At 39.2% G+C, this 20,593-nt stretch overlaps 4 protein-coding genes across 7 annotated transcripts in view; 3 read left to right on the top strand and 1 right to left on the bottom strand.

Annotated features, from left to right (window-relative positions):
- The window catches only part of LOC127832689 (uncharacterized), a 35,355-nt gene extending 31,670 nt beyond the window's left edge, over positions 1–3,685 (top strand). For all 3 annotated transcript variants that reach the window (XM_052358324.1, XM_052358323.1, XM_052358322.1), the window contains exon 7: positions 186–3,685. In XM_052358324.1, coding sequence (XP_052214284.1) covers positions 186–200 — 15 coding nt within the window. In that variant the 3' untranslated portion in view covers positions 201–3,685. The remainder of the gene's footprint in view (positions 1–185) is intronic.
- Positions 3,686–10,776: 7,091 nt separating this feature from the next.
- Positions 10,777–14,997, top strand: LOC127831565 (uncharacterized). The gene is made up of 2 exons (XM_052356546.1): positions 10,777–10,807; positions 12,860–14,997. Exons 1-2 carry the CDS (start codon positions 10,777–10,779, stop codon positions 14,995–14,997), a joined length of 2,169 nt encoding a protein of 722 aa, XP_052212506.1.
- LOC127832683 (nicotinamide phosphoribosyltransferase-like) overlaps positions 13,137–20,593 on the bottom strand; it is a 128,398-nt gene continuing 120,941 nt past the window's right edge. Inside the window, exon 10 of one of the 2 annotated variants that reach the window (XR_008027060.1) lies at positions 13,137–13,146. The gene's annotated coding sequence lies outside the window, so the exon portion shown is untranslated. Of the gene's footprint in view, positions 13,147–16,898; positions 16,909–20,593 lie in introns of those variants that run through there. The other variant, XR_008027059.1, reaches the window with a different exon arrangement.
- LOC127831564 (uncharacterized) lies at positions 15,376–18,759 on the top strand. Its single transcript, XM_052356545.1, has one exon. The coding sequence runs from the start codon at positions 15,376–15,378 to the stop codon at positions 18,757–18,759; it is 3,384 nt and encodes a 1,127-aa protein (XP_052212505.1).

Genomic DNA, 20,593 nt, shown 5'->3' with positions numbered 1-20,593 from the left:
ATCCCCGTCTGTAATTAACACAAAGAACCGTATTAACTTGTTCTGCAGGACTGAACCTTCCCAACATGTAAATACTGAGGAAACCCATTGGTTAAAATTTTAAAGAACTAGTTCCAGTACATTATGTCATCAATCATTAAACAGTGGTGTATTTATTCTTTAATTTCCATGTGTTTTCTCTTCAGACTGATATTCACTGAAGTTCCCACTTAAACCACCCACCAGCGCAATTAACGTGTGAAATGCTGTCAGATCTTCATCAGCTGCTTTCACTGCAGACATAAAACTAGAGCCACTTCATGGGACAATGAATCTTATGCCAGATGTTACCAGTGTAGCATCAGTCCAGCCAGTGAAGTTGCGCTGTCTGCTGATGAGCTGCTTTTAAATCATTAAAGGTTTTGCTGTCTCAAATCATCAAATCAAATTTTATTTTAAGTCGGTACATGTGTAACAAAGAAACATTAGCTATGAATAGCTATTAACCAACATTTACAATAATAACGATAATAACATGCATATTTAAAACAAAACATCAGCGTTAAATGATACATAATCAATCCTATAGACTATTAAGATATGAGGTATTTAAAAACAAATATATTCATACAGCGACAAAATTAAAAGAACTGGCAGACTACAAACATCACAAATATTATTGAAAGAAATAATAAATTTAATTTAAATGTGTTAAAATGTGTCTCATAAGCGCGCAGGGTAGCCTTTCAGAGTGCGCAAATATGCAGGCTGGTCTGGGGCTACACTGATTAGCATATGGCATTAGACCCATTTTGGAATGATGCAACTCAACTATAAACATTTGTAAATTATTCTCAGAGGCAAACAATCTTTTTTATGCCCCCCTTTTGAAGAAGGTATTTGTTTTGCTGGATGTCTGTCTGGAGACCAGTTTTTTTCCGAGCAATAACTCATCAACAAAAATCGACTGATTGGCTTGATAAATCACATGTGCATTTGGCTTTGGACAGTAGATGACCCCAAATGAAATTGGGGTTACCAGGTCAACAGTTAAGGTTACTGTCAAAATAAGTGTGAAACTCTTTTCAGATCAATAACTCGTCAACAAATTGACTGATTGGCTTAATACTTCCCATGTTTATTTGCCTTGGACAGTAGATGATTTCTATCTTAATTGGGGTCACTAGGTCAAAGTAGATAATTTCTATCTAAATTGGGGTCACTAGGTCAAAGGTCAAGGTCACTATGACAGTAAGTGTGAAAATCGTTTCTGATCTATAAGTCGTCAACGAATCGACCGATTTGCTTGATACTTCACGTGTGCATTGGCCTTGGACAGTAGATGACCCCTATTGAAATTAGGGTCTCTAGTTTAAAGGTCAAGGTCACTGTGACATAAAGGGTAAAATTGGTTTCCGTTCGATATGTCATCACAGGTTGTGTGATGGATGTCAAGGCCCTGTTTTGGGGGCATCTGTCTGACCCGGTAGCTCTTGTTATTTTTAGTATTTGCAAGACTTATTTTATATAGCATGTCAACGTTTATATTAGTTTACTTAAAATGTTCTCTCCTAATTATGTTTTTTGCATAATTAAAAATAAATACTGATTAATAAATTTAACTAGTTCTGTAATAAGTACTGAAAAATAAATGATTAATTTTAATATTTGGTTTAAACTAAAGTAAGACTTCAACTTTTTAATAACTGATTTTAATATTGTTGTTTTAAAATCACTTAGTGTTAATGTTTACACTAGAAAGTATTATTCTTTTAATATCTTTGATTTTTAAGTCTGTTGTTGTTTTTTGTAAAATTTGTAATTTAAGTTTTTACCAGATGACTGAGACATTAAAATGGCAGAATACTTAGGCAAGTATAAAAGCACATTAAAAATATTATTGCCTTAAGGTAGGAAAATTAAATTAAATTGTTGTATATACCGGTAGTATTAAAACGATGTTAAATTGTGTACACGATGCATTGTCATGACATGCGCAATCATGTTCACTATTTGATCAATTTGTGTAATTGTTGGAAAATTGTATTTATGCCTCAGTTCAAAGTATGTCTAAAAACTGAATGTGTTGTTGTTACTTGCATATATATTGTAGTCCGTTGTTTAAAGATGTATCACAGAGTTTTCAAAAAAGTTTCTTATGCTGCTATAATTAGAAGGTACTATACTTTTGTCGGCATTATTTAAATAAGTGCAGTTAATAAAGATGAGTGTAGATGATTGCTTTGTTTTCACCTTTGTTTTTCTTGAAATTTCTAGTCATTGCAAACCGATTTTTTTCTTTCTCAATATTATTCTAAAGATAGTTACAAATATGCATATTTATTCATTTCGTTATTTGAATAAGACTTATTTTTCAGAAATGAAAAGATTATTTTGATACATTTTTCATTGACATTAACATTTCATTTTAGAATCCCTTTCTTGACTTGATAAGATCCACATGTTCAATATCATATGCCTTTGTGTGTAGAATCTATGTAATATACTAATTTTACCAAATGGTATTAATCTACCTTGAATGTTAAAACAGTCCATGTCTTGCTAATTATTTATTTGCATGTTTTTTTCTATAATATACTTTTCATACAACAGTTTGGATAAATAAGCATGCATGTTTGATATTTACGGGGTAAAGTTTTTTGCAATGCTAAAAATTGACATTTTATAACTGTAAGCAGCAGCCATTTTATTTCCACAGTTTGTCAAAAATTAATTTATTAATTTTTACATCATTGTTTTTATCACATATTGCACCTTTTTTATATGTAATATAAACATTACAAATATGTTTATTTTAAACAGGTGTAATATAAGCTTTTTGAGGTTTTTTTTATTCGCATCATTTTGTTTGGCTGCATGCCCAAGCATGTAACGTTATTTTGCTGATATTACGTTGCAACGTCTAGAAATATCAAGCAAATTGAAAGCAAATGCCCAGTTACATGTAATTATGAAATTTGTGTAAATATTAATTTATTTGCAAATTTTAAATGAAGTGATACAAATAGATATATAATTTTGTATGTAATTTCTTAGCATCTGCTATAGATCATGAATTAGTATTTGAATATTTTGGTGTAGTTTTTGTTGTTTTACGCAAATAAAATTAATAGATATTGTTCAGAAAGTAATAAATAATCATTCAAATGTGCAATAGTAGTAATTTTTATCCAATAAGTGCATGTCACTTGCTTAGTTTGTTTGTTTTTGCAAATATTGCACATTTCGTGTTTGAAGAATGTATTGTTAAATATGTTTCTGTTATTTCTGTTTTGTGTTTGTTTTATAGTTATTTGAATTACATATCTTTATAGAGTGTTGTGTTTGTTTAATTATTAAAATAGTTAACAGTTAAAATTATATATTGTTTGCAAGATGTTGCATTATATTGTATATTTTGCGTTATGTTTTCTCATGAAAAGAATCAGTATTTGTACTTATTTTGTTTTATTGTATGTTATTTATTAACTGTTTAAGAAGACAGTGCTATGTGTTAATATTATTCGGTATATTATTGTTGTTTGAAATGTTATGAATCAAGTGTCTTTTTGTAAAAGCCCTTACAGTGTTTCAGAAGACTTTCCAGCTGTGTCAGTGTTTGATGGAATTATTAATGTGTAAGCTTCAAGCACTGTCATGTTCAATACCATAGTGTTTCTACAAAATAAATGTTAGAGACATCAAATTCATGTCACATTTTTAGCTAACCTGAGCACAACGTGCTCATGGTGAGCTTTTGTGATCGCCTTTTGTCCGTTGTCCATTGTGCGACGTCAACATTTGCCTTGTTCACTCTCTAGAGGCCACATTTACTGTTTAATCTTCATGAAATTTGGTCAGAAGATTGGTCTCAAAGATATCTTGGATGAGTTCGAAAATAGTTACGTTTGCTTGAAAAACATGGCTACCAAGGGGGGGCATTTTTCCTTATATGGCTATAGCAAAATCTTGTTAACACTCTAGAGGCCACATGTATTGTCCGATCCTCATAAAACTTGGTCAGAAGATTCATCCCAATAATATCTAATATAATATAAGATCGGTTGACGTCAGCTAATGTCGGTAAATATCGTAACTGAAGTCGTGAGATGTCTGTTTTGTTCGGTTTATTAACAAAGTATAAATCTTGAATAAAAACATGTTTTATATCAATCAATAATAGATTGTATCAATAATATGCATAGTACAGTATATTACGACGTCAAAATAGGTTTTTCTTTAAAAATCTTGTAAAAAATGAACCTGAAGGAATATATTTTCGCGACAACATAAAAAACAACAATCGTGAATCGTAACCAAAAAGGCGGTTAACGAGTAAAAAAGAAGGAGCAAAAAAGAAAAAAAATTACGAAGAGTGCAGTCACATTGACTGCCAGTTGGTAAACACTGCAGCGTATGGTAAAACCCACACAGTCAAAGACAATGGAAATCAAAGCGCTGAAGGCACTGAAGATGTTAGCTATTGCATCATTTAACACGCAATTCATTTTTCAAAATCAATCGCAAGTTTGAAATGAACACACGCCATTCAACTTTATAAAGTGTGTGTCATAGCGCACAGGTCGCGTTATCATCCTTATTATTTCATAGAAATAACTTAGACAAAAATTTTATTTTACTTTTTGGATGTTCTGAAAGCTTAGAAAGTATGATGAAAATGGTAATGAGAACTTAAAGCGGGTATATATGATTTTTGATATGTGTTTAATTGTAATATATTGATAAAATATGTTACAATAACACAAAATAGGCAACAAAAATTATACATATAAGCCAAATTTCATAAAATGCAGCAAAGACAAATTAGCGCCCCGAGCCGATTGTGACGTACATATTTTCCTACAATAACCGAAGCATTCGTCTTTGTATTAGGATCGGAGTAAGTGTTTGTGTGTCGTATGAATAGATAGTGTTGCAGGAATTCAAATAAACTGTTGAACTAAGTTTAGATTCACATCGTACATGTCTGGTATACATGCTGGCGAATTCGGCTGTACAGCCGTTTTCAATTTCAGAATTAAATATCTGGCTTATTTCGCGTTTTTCGGCACATGTTCTTCTTAATTTTTATTTTAATTTATATTGAAATATATATATAATAAGTTTTTTACACATTTTATATAAATTCATAAATATTTGACAAAATCGTATATACCCGCTTTAAAGGAATATTTTTTCTAATATCAAATAACTATCTCACCAAGAATATAAATTCATAATGAAAGTTCCGTGTACAAAACTTTTAATTTTTGACACCATATACAAATTCAAAATATACAATAATCTTTGTTTCTTGTATATGGAGGAATAAAAGAATATAAACATTGCTGTTCATGCTTTACTTGTTACCCGAGCAGTTCACACGATGTCAACAACGCTGACATAAACATAGGTATAGAGCACTAATGCGCTTTTAGGCGTAGCTGTTTTACTCACTTTTCATCTAAGTGACTTTTACATAACGCCAACAGACACGCATGAATATTTTCGAATATTTAATAAGCTGATTCGAGATACAACCTCTGATATTTTGCTACATCACTGCGTATGTGCTCAATTCATCGGATGTAGCACTGTTCAGTGTAAGGAATTTCGGACTACTCTCTGTATGCTCAAACGAAACAAATTGTGGCCCTGTTACAATTACGCGTTACAATCCATCTCGCAGAATTTCTTTTTCGCCTCCAAGATGAGAAAACAATCATTAGCGAAATAGTATAGTGTCACGATAAGAGAAAATCGTTTAATTATCATACCACAATGTTTGCCGTACATGTACTTGGTCAGCACGTCTGGAAATCATTCCTTAATATGTGGATAGGCTGCCATTATTAACAAGTTTGCTATTTTGAATTCAATTTTGTATCAAAAAGCATTGTTCTTAAATGTGGCATTTTCAATTCGCAATGAGATTTGTAATGACCCTCGTCATGCGAAAATGGGTCTTATTCCATATGCGCCCATCATATAAATAGCTCACTCAGCTATCTCTTCTTCTGGTAAGGATAAACATAACATATTGAGTGATTTTATAGCGAACAGCATCGCCTATGGCCTGACTGCGCAAAAGCACATGTTGGGTTTAACAAACGGTTGCCGAAACACATAAGACCCATTTTCGCATGACGGCGCTATTGACGAAAGAATGTTTCGAAAGAATGTTTTAAATCAAATATCAACATACAATATATTTCGATAGTGAAGAAAGATACTCCTAACAAGGCATATGAGGACACATATGAAGTGCTGTCCCGTAGTATATTTTTATCTACTCACACTAATGTGTGGTTTGACAATGCTAACACACATTTCATGCGGTGAATATGCAACCTACAAGTGAAAAACACAACACAATAGTTTAACTTTTGTTTAATTGTATTTATTTATTTAGAAAAGTAAATTGCAAACTTTATTTCAAAGTCAGCGTATACGCCGACTACATTTTTAAAAGATATTTATTGTTATAAATATATTTAATATAATTTATTTAGTTGTTTTCGGTTTTAGCGATTATAAAGCATTTTCGAGGTTGCCTATAGTATGCTTGTAGTAATTGATGAACTCATATCCAACTGTCTATGTATTGAGAACTGTGAATATAAACAAGCTAAACCTTATACTAACCTTCTACTATTGCGTTGCTAGCACCGGTAAATACAAAAGATCGCCGCTATCTGTTGAGAACCAAAGAACGTTTTCCAGAAATACCCGCTGTAGTAGCATGAACGAGGTTACGAAACAGGTCATTCGTATTATTATTATTAATTGTTTGTTATATTCGGGTTTAGCGCTTATGAAACATTTTTTTGTTTTTGTCTATTGTATCGCTGAAGTTATAGTTGAACTTATGTTCAACATTTTATAAATTGAGAATATAAATAAGCATTAACTTTTTCCCGAATCTATTAATAGCCTCAATTTACGAATGACCTGTACTACGTCATTGAGGTGTAACTGAGAGCGTAACCTATTGCGTTGTTATCGCCCGTGGACTTTCCTTTGTTTATCAACAGGTGCATCTATTAATAGCCTCATATTATGAATGGACTGAGCAAAAATACTACGTCATGAAGACGCTGCCGAAAGTGGACTATTTTATTCATTATGCCCCCCTTCGAAGAAAAGGAGGTATATTGCTTTGCACATGGCGGTCTGTCGGTCGGTCTGTCTGTCGGTCCGTCCACCAGGAGGTTTCCGGATGATAACTCAAGAACGCTTGGGCCTAGGATCATGAAACTTCATAGGTACATTGATCATGACTCGCAGATGACCCCTATTGATTATGAGGTCACTAGGTCAAGGTCACGGTGACCCGAAATAGTAAAATGGTTTCCGGATGATAACTCAAGAATGCTTAGGCCTAGGATCATGAAACTTGATAGGTAGATTGATCATGGGTCAAGGTCACGGTGACCCGAAATAGTAAAATGGTTTCCGGATGATAACTCAAGAACGCTTATGCCTAGGATCATGAAACTTCATAGGTACATTGATCATGACTGGCAGATGACCCCTTTAGATTTTCAGGTCACTAGGTCAAGGTCACGTTGACCCGAAATAGTAAAATGGTTTCCGGATGATAACTGAAGAACGCTTATGCCTATGATCATGAAACTTCATAGGTACATTGATCATGACTGGCAGATAACCCCTATTGATTTTCAGGTCACTAGGTCAAAGGTCAAGGTCACGGTGACCCGAAATAGTAAAATGGTTTTCCGTTGATAACTGAAGAACGCTTATGCCTATGATCATGAAACTTCATAGGTACATTGATCATGACTCGAAGATGACCCCTATTGATTTTCAGTTCACTAGGTCAAAGGTCAAGGTCACTGTGACAAAAAACATATTCACACCATGGCTGTCACTACAACTGAGAGCCCGTATGGGGGCCATGCATGTTTTACAAACAGCCCTTGTTCATAAACAATCTCCTCCGCGACACGTACAATATGATCATTGTTTATTGATTCTTTTCTATAAATGCACCGTTGGAAACTTTTGCATTTAACACGATATTAATATCATGTTTCCATATGTGAATGAATATAATTGGAGAACTCGAACCTCTTGCATAAATTATACAACTCTTTCCCGCGCGGATACGCGTAGTAAGCGGGTATTGGGGTCCTAGTAGCTAAGGCGTATCGACCTGAAATTTAGACTAACCACCTTAGACGGTCGCTAAGCGACCATCTAAAAATGGACCTGGAAAAGTGGAATACCTGCTTTGTTGTCAACAACAACATTTATTCAGCAGTAAAGCTTATACAAGCTCAAAGCCTACATAATATATGCATTATACAATTTATAAGTAATGGTAGAAGAAAGAAATTGCACGATGGTGTTATGAACTGGTTAACATGGTTAGTTATGAAGGGAATGCATAATTGCATCTGATATTGCAACTGCACATCTTATATTTACTAATTACTTACACGACATACGATTGGAAGAATTTTCACTATTATTTGGAGAAATCAACATGTGTGCATACGAATGTTATATGTGGGTATGTCTGAAATACAATTTTAGGAATCTATCTACGTTGAATATTTTAAATAAATAACTTTAAAAATTTAAGTAAATTACGTAATGCACTGTTTAGTCATATTATAATACAATTCTTTTTGTGTATGTTATGAGATATATACAACGACAACAACATCAATTTATCAATGAAGCTAATACGAGTTCATAGCCCTCACATATGAAAATGAGCATTAATTTATTATATGCAAGAAAACAACAAGCAACAACATGTATTCATCAATAAAGCCTATACAAGTTTATAGCTTTCACATATGAAAATGAGCATTTATTATACATATGTGAGTATACAACAACAACAACATACATTTATTTATCAATAAAGCCAAAGACCTATAATACACCTATTATAGGTCTTTGATAAAACCTATACAGGTTCATAGCCCTCTTATTTGAAAATGAGCATTAATTATATATTTGTTAGTGATGGCAAAAACACACAAGGTACACATTCCTAGCATTTTTATGTTTTAATTTTACCATTAACATCAAGATTACTTATTGATTACTGATTAAATATAGAAATTACGAATCGAGATGCTGTCTTAAGTTATTTGCATCGTAAATAAACTTCGCAGTACCAAAGACCTATATATACTATTATAGGTCTTTGGCAGTACTTATCATTTCAGTTTTTATTTTGCTGGACATGAATCTTGCAAATTTATTTATTGTTGGCCATCTGCAATAGTGCGGTTTAATAAGTTTTTTTCGTAGGTGTGAATATATTGGACATACTAGTAGGAAATGATATTCATTTTCTATTACGTTCATGGTGCATAATTTACACTTCCGATTTTCTCGTTCGATATTATTATACCGCCCCTTTCTATTTCGAGACTATGGGATGATAAGCGGAACCTACAAAGTGCGATTCTATATTGTGTTTCATTTACTTTATCTAAATATGATTCAAGTGTAAAATGGTTCTTAAATAGGCAATACGATGAGAAACGTGGGGAATTTATCACTTCGCTATGCCATGTTTGTGAATAAATATCCATTATCCTTTGTTTACAAAGCTGTAATTGTACTTTAGTAATGTTTTGATTGACCCATAGTTCAGACATCCTAATGTTTTCCAGAATGCTTTTCACGTGCCAATCCCAGTTTTGATTACCGTAAGTATTACCGTTATTTGCATCGTTTTTTAACATGTTGTATATAAGTCGTATCACGCCGAGAGTAGTTTAAACCAGTACTTGACAATATTTATTTTTTGTATTTCTTTCAAAGGAATTCGTCCGAATACACCGTACAGGGCGCTGAGATAAGTTGACTGATTAACGCATAATATCTTCCTTAGGAACTTCGTGTGAACGGCTTCAATACCGTTGTTCGCGTTATTCCCCATATTTCGGATGAGTAGTTTAAGACTGATGCAACTAAAATATCGAAAAGTTTCAGTTTGCTTTTTGCACTGAAATCGTATTTATTGAAGATATAAAATAATCGATGCATTGACTTAGAAGCGTGCTCTGCTATACATTTGTGTGTTCTGTTAAAACTGCCATTTTTAAAAAGGTATACCCCTAGATATTTGAAGGAAGTTACGACTTCGAGCTCCTCACCGTAAAGGAAAATATCGATATAGAGAATAATAGGTTGGTGACGTGGATGGAGAATGGTTATCTGGCAAGTCGGAGGAAGTTTTCGGCTCACCCGATAAGATCCTCCGACGAGCCAGATAACCATTCTCCATCCACGTCACCAACCTATTATTCTATTTATCCTGTCACATTTACAACATTCGTTGAAATGTTTCTAAAATATATAGTTTTCCAGTATTTTGTGTTTAAATATTTAATATGGGAAAACACACGCCGCAGCAAAAACATTGTGACGTCACGTCATGCAAAACGCTTTGGCTAGCTTCCTTCTTGTTTAACAAAACAGAAATCGAGTCAATCGTTATTAATTCAATACACAAAGACGAAATTATGCTGTTAAAATAATATTTTTTTTAAACAAACAGTTACGGTGGCATAAAAGCGACATACGAAATATTTTATTTAACAGTCTGTATGACGTGCGCACGTCATAGCTATGACGTGCGCACGTCATAGAGTGGCATAAAGGGGGCATAGGAAATATTTTTTTAACAGTCGTAGCTATGACGTGCGCACGCGATAGCTATGACGTGCGCACGCCATAGTTATGACGTGCGCACGTCATAGCTGACCAATGATAATACGCATCAGATCAGCCATTGATTATCAAAAAATGGAAAAACTATGTGATTTGTTTGAAAAGGGTTTGTAAAACTGGGAAATTCAGCATGTATTGCGAATGGACTATGGTGTTCAAATAAGTATTTGCCATTTGAAAAGAAAATTAATTGAATTAGAACTGAAAAGAAGACAATATTCAAACATGGCTAGCGTAACTCATTTTATACAAAACGAACTTCCTCAATCCGTCCAACTGCATGGATATCGTATGATGGCCGCCAGATGTAAAGAAAGTGGTTTGAATGTACGAATGGAAGATGTGCGTATCATTTTATTACACTTGGACCCAGTAGGCGTTTCTTTGAGGAGATCAAGAAGTATCCGCAGGCGTGCATATTATGCTTCTGGTCAAAACTTCATTTGGCACTTTGATGGCTACGATAAACTTAAGCCGTTTGGACTCTTTATAAGCGGGTGCATATGTGGCTTCTCAAGACGTATGATTTGGCTGAATGTGTATCATACAAATAATAACCCCAGGGTAATCGGTGGGTACTATCTCGAGGCTGTAAAAATACATGGTGGATGTCCTCGTTTTGTTCGCGGAGATTAGGGGACAGAGAATGGACACGTCCGAAAATTTCAAACATTTTTCAGACGCGATTCTCCTGACCATGATAGATCTTATATAGATAGAGCCAGTACAGCAAATCAAAGAATCGAAAGTTGGTGGGGTTACCTGAGACGACACCATATGCAATACTGGATTGAACAGTTAAGAGACCTACGGATAGTGGCAGTTTCAGCGGAGATTTTCTGGACAGAAGCTTAGTCCAGTTATGTTTCCTTGCATTAATTCAGGTAAAAATCAAATATTACGCATACTCGTTAGGCAAAAGAAAGTTGTCAGGTTCTAGTGAATTGACATACCCTACCTTTTACCACCCAACCTCATACATTATTCTGGAGTGTAGACACACATTTTGATGCCGTTGTTAAATGTTTTTATGCACAGTATAAAATTATGAATGTACAATTATTTATGATAATTACAAGCTTGAACTACATATAAAACAGATCATACGTTACCTCTCCCCCCCCCCCCCCCAAAAAAAAAGAGTAAATAAATAAAATTAAAATAATAATAAAATAATATAAAGAAATAAAAATAAGCCTATGAACCGACACGTTCTCTTTTTTTAGGGGGGGGGAGGGGGGCGGGGACTTGTCATCGGAACCAAACGACTTTTTTGTACAACGATCATCAGTTTCAATTGCTAAATTAATACACGCGACATTCAACGAGACCCGCATTGCACTTTTTTACGAATCGTCATTTTTATTTCCAAAATTTGATATTTTATTCCCTACCATTTAACTGCTTCCAACTATATTCGTTCATGAGACTACATAAAGTTTAAGGCTAGGTGCGTTTATTTGAGTTAGCTAATATAAATACATGCATTTTCTTGAGAAGCTTTAATATTTTATTTTAAAATGTATATAAAAATATTGTAATTATTTATATAACGTGGAAAACGATTTGTTCAAAAATGTCCTCCTAGATGTGTACAAAAAAAGAAAGTGCCCGCATGTCGAACAAGTTTAAAGATGTTAGTTTGTGCTTTGATTTATTTAAACTAAGGCTATACAATTTACAAATAGTACTGCCCACAGTACAAGTTTTAGTTGGATCAGTCAGCAGTTAGATTTGTCCGTCGTTCTGTCTGTCCGTATGTGGACTCGTCCAGTCCTTTCTTATGATATAATTCCCCTTCTTCGTTACACCGCCGATATTAAATTCAGCAAACATTTCTTGGAGTAAATATAATCATGCCTTCTAAAACATTAAAAAAATTCATTTTCACATTGCAATCATAATGTTGATCCATACATTAAAATATATTTTATTTAAAAACAACAACAACAATATACATAGTTTCGGCATACAGTATGGTTAAGGACTTTTTTTTTTGTTGAGACGTTTAACAGTGTCTTCACAGCACAATTTATATTGATCATGGATTTGGCTATTCTCGTACGGAACCAGGATTCGAAGCAGCATTGCAATGCACCACAATATAGCTATGCAAAATATCTACTCCCTTCTGATATCTCTTTAATATAATCTATAGTCCTAGCCAAGCGACTGACAACGTTCCTTACTGACAACAACTACGTTGATACGTCAATTCAGAAGGGTGGAGTTCCAGGATTTTCAGGCTGCGTCGAGCATACCAGTGTTCTCAGCCAAGTGATCAGGGAGGCACGAGTGAACCATGATGACCTGACTGTAGTGTGGCTAGACCTTGACAACGCTTATGGATCAATACCCCACAAGTTGATTGAGAAGGCACTTGAGCAGTATCATGTACCAGAACACGTTTGTAACCTGGTAAAAGACTACTACAGAGGCATTAAGCTACGCTTTGCTGTGGGAGACAAGACAACAGCATGGCAAAGCTTGGAGAAAGGCATTGTCACAGGATGCACAATCTCTGTGGTCCTGTTTGTGATGGGTATAAACCTCATCATCAATGCGGCGAAGAGAGAGACACGTGGTCCAAAAGCAGCATCAGGAATCTACTTACCTCCAGTTAAGGGATTCATGGATGACCTCACTCTGACAGCAAAGACCCACATCCAAGCAAGGTGGATGCTTTCGGCCCTAGAAGAGGCAGCAACTTGGTCCAGAATGAGGTTCAAACCCAGAAAGTCCAGAGCACTTGTTATCAGGAAAGGCCAACCAACCAAGAAATTCAATCTGACAGTGCAAGGTGAGGACATGCCATCGATAATGGACAGCCCCATTAAATGCCTTGGGAAGTGGTATGATGCTACACTCCAAGATGGGAACAACATCAAGCGCATCAAGAACCAGCTCACTGAAGGGCTGAAGCAAATTGACAAAAGCGGACTACCTGGCAAATTCAAGGCCTGGTTATTCCAGAATGGACTTCTCACACGACTGATGTGGCCACTGATGCTTTATGAGGTGGCAACAACAGTGGTGGAAGGACTGGAGAGAACCATTAGTAGGCATTTGCGAAAGTGGCTTGGCGTACCACCCAGCTTCAGCAACATTGGACTCTTTGGACGATCAAATCAACTACAGCTCCCATTGAGTTCGTTAGTGGAGGAGTACAAGGTGGCAAAGGCCAGACTTGTCATGACGCTGAAGGATTCAAGGGATGACATGGTCCGAAGAGCAGGTGTTGAGACCAGGACGGGAAGAAAGTGGTCCGCTAGCCAGGCTGTAGCGCAAGCCGAGAGCCGCCTGCGACACAAAGACATTGTGGGAACAACGGCAGTGGGAACACAAGGTCTGGGCTCTGCGGAGACGAGGAGTTGGAAGAAGGCGGACAGTAGGACAAGGAGGGAGATGGTCCAGGCAGAGGTACGTCTGGCCGAAGAAGAAGATCGAGGCATAAGGGCAGTGGCAATGGGGTGCCAGGGTGCTTGGACAAAGTGGCAGACTACAGGAAAGAAGATGACATGGGCGGATATCTGGCGTAGCGAACCTCTGCGCATCAGTTTCCTGCTCAGGTCAGTCTACGACCTGCTACCTTCACCAGCAAACCTGCACAGATGGGGAAAACGTGACGACCCAACCTGCCCACTTTGCGGAAAGATAGGCACGCTAGAACATACACTATCATCTTGCCAGACAGCCCTTACACAAGGAAGATACAAGTGGAGACACGACAAGGTCCTCCAAGAACTGGCAGACATGGTGGAAAGGGAGAGGCGAAAGAAGAGGACTGTGAAAGAGACCAGAAAGATGCAGTTTGTAAAGGAAGGGGAAACCATCAAGAAGCAGCAGGCGCAAGCAGCATCGATCCTAGATCGTGCGCAGTCATGGGAGATGGCTGTTGACCTGAAACGCAGGCTGGTTTTCCCAAGTGTAGTCCAGACAACACAACGCCCCGACATGGTGATCTGGTCGGCAAAGGACAAGTGTCTGGTGATGGTTGAACTCACAGTTCCTTGGGAGTCGCGCTGTGATGAGGCGATGGAGAGAAAAACAGCAAAATATGCTGATCTGCAGAGGGAATGCAAGGAGAAGGGGTGGCACACGTGGCTATTCCCAGTGGAGGTCGGCGTCCGAGGCTTTCCGTCAAAGTCTCTCTGGAGACTTTTCAATGCACTTGGCCTGACAGGAAGAGACAGAAAGCGAGCAGTCAACAGACTTGGGGATGCAGCGGAGAGAGCATCGAGATGGCTTTGGCTGAGGAGAGAAGAGAGGAGCTGGCAGCCGTCTACTGACACGTAGGGGATTGATCAACCCCTGCGGACCCACCACCAGGAGAATGTATCGAGATTAATGGGTCGAAACATTCAGTGATCGGTGGCTCTCGACTGAGGATGTCAGTAGTCCAGCAGTTTAACGACTGTTTACATCTCATTCCACATCTGGTTTACCAGTGACTTCTAGGAAAGACTGGATGACAACCGAGAATAGAACGGTGACGCTGGAAAGACAGATGACCACCAGGAAAGCCTGGGAAGGGCACGACGGGTTGGCAGCCCTGAATGCAGTTCCTGTGAAGGAACAACCACAAAATCAGCTACAGACTCACACACAGAAGAATACCCCCAGAGTCTTCCGAGAGGGGGGGAGGATGAGAGACTCACAAGGACGGATACACCGATGACGACTAGGCTTGTACAACGGACATTGACCGGAGAAGTAGCAGTAGTGAAGTGTGGCAAATGTGACAAGATCTGCAAGAATCTAAGGGGACTGTGGATACATCAAGCCAGGACTGATTGTGGGAAATCAGACACCCAGACGCAACGCTCAGGTGGTACACCTGGTGAGACGTTGGAGGATCCAAGTCGGGAAGAATTCCATAGAACTAGGAACCTCTACGCTTCTGAGAATCTGGTTTCAAACACCCAGGGCAGGCAGCAGGAAGAGGACGACCGTGACCCTCTTCTTGATCTGCTTCCCCCACTGGAGGATGACACTCCAGCACATGCAGAACCAGCACCACAAGTACAAACAGCTCCGGGAGATGATGAGAAGAGGCGCCCGCGAATAGCATGGCCCAAGACGACAGACCGGCGAGCGTGGCAGGAGCTAGATCGAGACGTCTCCGCTATACTGGAAACAACCCTCCAGGGTCCAGCTGACCGAAAGATAAGAGCAATGACGGGCCTCATCTATACTGTAAGCAAAGAGAGGTTTGGATTGGTTGAGAAGAAGCCAGAGAAGCCAGCCCCAATCATCAGCAGAAGACAGAGGCTAATCAAACAGACCAGAAAGGAGCTTACAAGTGTAAAGAGGCAGTATAGAAAAGCCAAGGAAGAAGAGAAAGTAGGACTCCAACAGTTACGAAGCATTTTACGAGAGAAACTGAGCACTCTCAACAAGGCTGAGCAAACAAGACAGAGGAAAAGGAAGAGGGAGAAACAGAGAGCTAGATTCATCCAGAATCCATACCAGTTCTCCAAAGACATCCTTGACAACGAACGATCAGGAACATTAGAGAGCAGTATGGAGGACATAGAACAGCACTTACGCAATGTCCACAGTGATCCTTCACGGGAGGTTCCACTGGGTGACTGTTCAAGGCTAGAACCAGAAGACCCACCAGAAACTCCTTTGGACACAAAGGAGCCATCATTGTCTGAGGTAAAGCACGTAGTGAAGAAAGCGAGGACAGGCTCAGCCCCAGGCCCGAATGGCATTCCTTATCGTGTCTATAAGATGTGCCCTGGCATTCTTCGGAAACTATGGACCCTACTTAGAGTTATTTGGAGAAAGGGCAAAATCCCGGATTGCTGGAAGAGAGCGGAGGGAATATTCGCCCCAAAGGAGAAGGACTCGAAGGATATTGGTCAGTTCCGGACCATTTCTCTGCTCAACGTAGAGGGGAAGATATTCTTTGCAGTCCTAGCCAAGCGACTGACAACGTTCCTTACTGACAACAACTACGTTGATACGTCAATTCAGAAGGGTGGAGTTCCAGGATTTTCAGGCTGCGTCGAGCATACCAGTGTTCTCAGCCAAGTGATCAGGGAGGCACGAGTGAACCATGATGACCTGATTGTAGTGTGGCTAGACCTTGACAACGCTTATGGATCAATACCCCACAAGTTGATTGAGAAGGCACTTGAGCAGTATCATGTACCAGAACACGTTTGTAACCTGGTAAAAGACTACTACAGAGGCATTAAGCTACGCTTTGCTGTGGGAGACAAGACAACAGCATGGCAAAGCTTGGAGAAAGGCATTGTCACAGGATGCACAATCTCTGTGGTCCTGTTTGTGATGGGTATAAACCTCATCATCAATGCGGCGAAGAGAGAGACACGTGGTCCAAAAGCAGCATCAGGAATCTACTTACCTCCAGTTAAGGGATTCATGGATGACCTCACTCTGACAGCAAAGACCCACATCCAAGCAAGGTGGATGCTTTCGGCCCTAGAAGAGGCAGCAACTTGGTCCAGAATGAGGTTCAAACCCAGAAAGTCCAGAGCACTTGTTATCAGGAAAGGCCAACCAACCAAGAAATTCAATCTGACAGTGCAAGGTGAGGACATACCATCGATAATGGACAGCCCCATTAAATGCCTTGGGAAGTGGTATGATGCTACACTCCAAGATGGGAACAACATCAAGCGCATCAAGAACCAGCTCACTGAAGGGCTGAAGCAAATTGACAAAAGCGGACTACCTGGCAAATTGAAGGCCTGGTTATTCCAGAATGGACTTCTCCCACGACTGATGTGGCCACTGATGCTTTATGAGGTGGCAACAACAGTGGTGGAAGGACTGGAGAGAACCATTAGTAGGCATTTGCGAAAGTGGCTTGGCGTACCACCCAGCTTCAGCAACATTGGACTCTTTGGACGATCAAATCAACTACAGCTCCCATTGAGTTCGTTAGTGGAGGAGTACAAGGTGGCAAAGGCCAGACTTGTCATGACGCTGAAGGATTCAAGGGATGACATGGTCCGAAGAGCAGGTGTTGAGACCAGGACGGGAAGAAAGTGGTCCGCTAGCCAGGCTGTAGCGCAAGCCGAGAGCCGCCTGCGACACAAAGACATTGTGGGAACAACGGCAGTGGGAACACAAGGTCTGGGCTCTGCGGAGACGAGGAGTTGGAAGAAGGCGGACAGTAGGACAAGGAGGGAGATGGTCCAGGCAGAGGTACGTCTGGCCGTAGAAGAAGATCGAGGCATAAGGGCAGTGGCAATGGGGTGCCAGGGTGCTTGGACAAAGTGGCAGACTACAGGAAAGAAGATGACATGGGCGGATATCTGGCGTAGCGAACCTCTGCGCATCAGTTTCCTGCTCAGGTCAGTCTACGACCTGCTACCTTCACCAGCAAACCTGCACAGATGGGGAAAACGTGACGACCCAACCTGCCCACTTTGCGGAAAGATAGGCACGCTAGAACATACACTATCATCTTGCCAGACAGCCCTTACACAAGGAAGATACAGGTGGAGACACGACAAGGTCCTCCAAGAACTGGCAGACATAGTGGAAAGGGAGAGGCGAAAGAAGAGGACTGTGAAAGAGACCAGAAAGATGCAGTTTGTAAAGGAAGGGGAAACCATCAAGAAGCAGCAGGCGCAAGCAGCATCGATCCTAGATCGTGCGCAGTCATGGGAGATGGCTGTTGACCTGAAACGCAGGCTGGTTTTCCCAAGTGTAGTCCAGACAACACAACGCCCCGACATGGTGATCTGGTCGGCAAAGGACAAGTGTCTGGTGATGGTTGAACTCACAGTTCCTTGGGAGTCGCGCTGTGATGAGGCGATGGAGAGAAAAACAGCAAAATATGCTGATCTGCAGAGGGAATGCAAGGAGAAGGGGTGGCACACGTGGCTATTCCCAGTGGAGGTCGGCGTCCGAGGCTTTCCGTCAAAGTCTCTCTGGAGACTTTTCAATGCACTTGGCCTGACAGGAAGAGACAGAAAGCGAGCGGTCAACAGACTTGGGGATGCAGCGGAGAGAGCATCGAGATGGCTTTGGCTGAGGAGAGAAGAGAGGAGCTGGCAGCCGTCTACTGACACGTAGGGGATTGATCAACCCCTGCGGACCCACCACCAGGAGAATGTATCGAGATTAATGGGTCGAAACATTCAGTGATCGGTGGCTCTCGACTGAGGATGTCAGTAGTCCAGCAGTTTAACGACTGTTTACATCTCATATATTTTACGTTACAGGACGAACTTGACCGGGCCTCTCAAATGTGGAACAATCACCACATTAGACGTTCTAATAGTAACGTGCCATTTGGTTGACCAAAACACATGTACCGCTTTCCGTCATTGTGGAGTGCAGAGAATCACATTGAAGCGGTTACGGAGATTGATATGGCAGTTGAACACTGATTACTGATCCAAATATCCATATGCTTGGAGTTGAAACCATAATGACATACCCACACTGTTGAGACTGGAGTTGTGTTATTTAACTGACTGGAGATGCTTTCGAAATTTTGATCATTTACTGGATCTGACCAGGAGTTTACACTGGCACTAACTTGGAGTTGAACACTGATTACAAATCCTTATATCTATACACTTGGAGTTGAAACCATAATTGCATGCCCACGCTGTTGAGACTGGAGTTGTTACATTTAATTGACTGGAGTTGCTTTCAAATTTTTTATCATTTAGTGGATCTTACAAGGAGTTTACACTGGCACTAACTTGGATTATATAATAATAATATCTTGTTATCTCAGGTGCGCGACTTTGGGCCTATCAGGCCCTCTTGTTTGTTTTTTGATCCATCAAGGTTTTTCAATTCTCATAATCATCTGATCCTGTTTTACTTTCATACTTTATTGTGTGGCTGTCATGTATACAGACTATTTTGATATCCTTCTGGTATCTTCAATAACTTGTTTATGCCCCTGGATCAATAGATCGGGGGTATATTGTTTTTGTCCTGTCTGTCTGTCTGTCTGTCTGTCTGTCTGTCTGTCTGTCTGTCTGTCTGTCTGTCTGTCTGTCTGTCTGTCTGTCTGTCTGTCTGTCTGTCTGTCTGTCTGTCTGTCTGTCTGTCTGTCTGTCTGTCTGTCTGTCTGTCTGTCTGTCTGTCTGTCTGTCTGTCTGTCTGTCTGTCTGTCTGTCTGTCTGTCTGTCTGTCTGTCTGTCTGTCTGTCTGTCTGTCTGTCTGTCTGTCTGTCTGTCTGTCTGTCTGTCTGTCTGTCTGTCTGTCTGTCTGTCTGTCTGTCTGTCTGTCTGTCTGTCTGTCTGTCTGTCTGTCTGTCTGTCTGTCTGTCTGTCTGTCTGTCTGTCTGTCTGTCTGTCTGTCTGTCTGTCTGTCTGTCTGTCTGTCTGTCTGTCTGTCTGTCTGTCTGTCTGTCTGTCTGTCTGTCTGTCTGTCTGTCTGTCTGTCTGTCTGTCTGTCTGTCTGTCTGTCTGTCTGTCTGTCTGTCTGTCTGTCTGTCTGTCCAAAACTTTTACCTTGGTTAAAGTTTGATAACTTTTGCAATATTGAACATACCAACTTGATATTTACCATGCATGTGTATCTCAAGGAACTGCTCATATTAAGTGGTGAAAAGTGAAGTTCAAATATCAAATATCATTGTATATTTCTTTTCTAAAACTTTAACCTTTGTTAAAGTTTTATCATAACTTTTTTAATATTGAACACAACAACTTCATATTTGGCATGCATGTGTAACTCGTGGAGCTGCACATTTTGAGTGGTGAAATATCAAGGTCATCCGTCAAGGTCAAAAATTATAAAAATCCATTTCTCCATTCAATCTCTTACTTACTTCTCGTGTAGCTGCACATTTTGAGTGGTGAAAGGTCAAGGTCATCCTTCAAGGTCAAAGGTCAAAAATAAAAAAAAATCATTTCTCCATTCAATCTCTTACTTACTTCTCATG

This window comes from Dreissena polymorpha, chromosome 5 (genome assembly GCF_020536995.1).
Source record: "Dreissena polymorpha isolate Duluth1 chromosome 5, UMN_Dpol_1.0, whole genome shotgun sequence".
Taxonomy (NCBI): domain Eukaryota; kingdom Metazoa; phylum Mollusca; class Bivalvia; order Myida; family Dreissenidae; genus Dreissena; species Dreissena polymorpha.
Note: the sequence above shows the minus strand (reverse complement) of the source record. Positions and strands in the feature narration are given on the sequence as shown.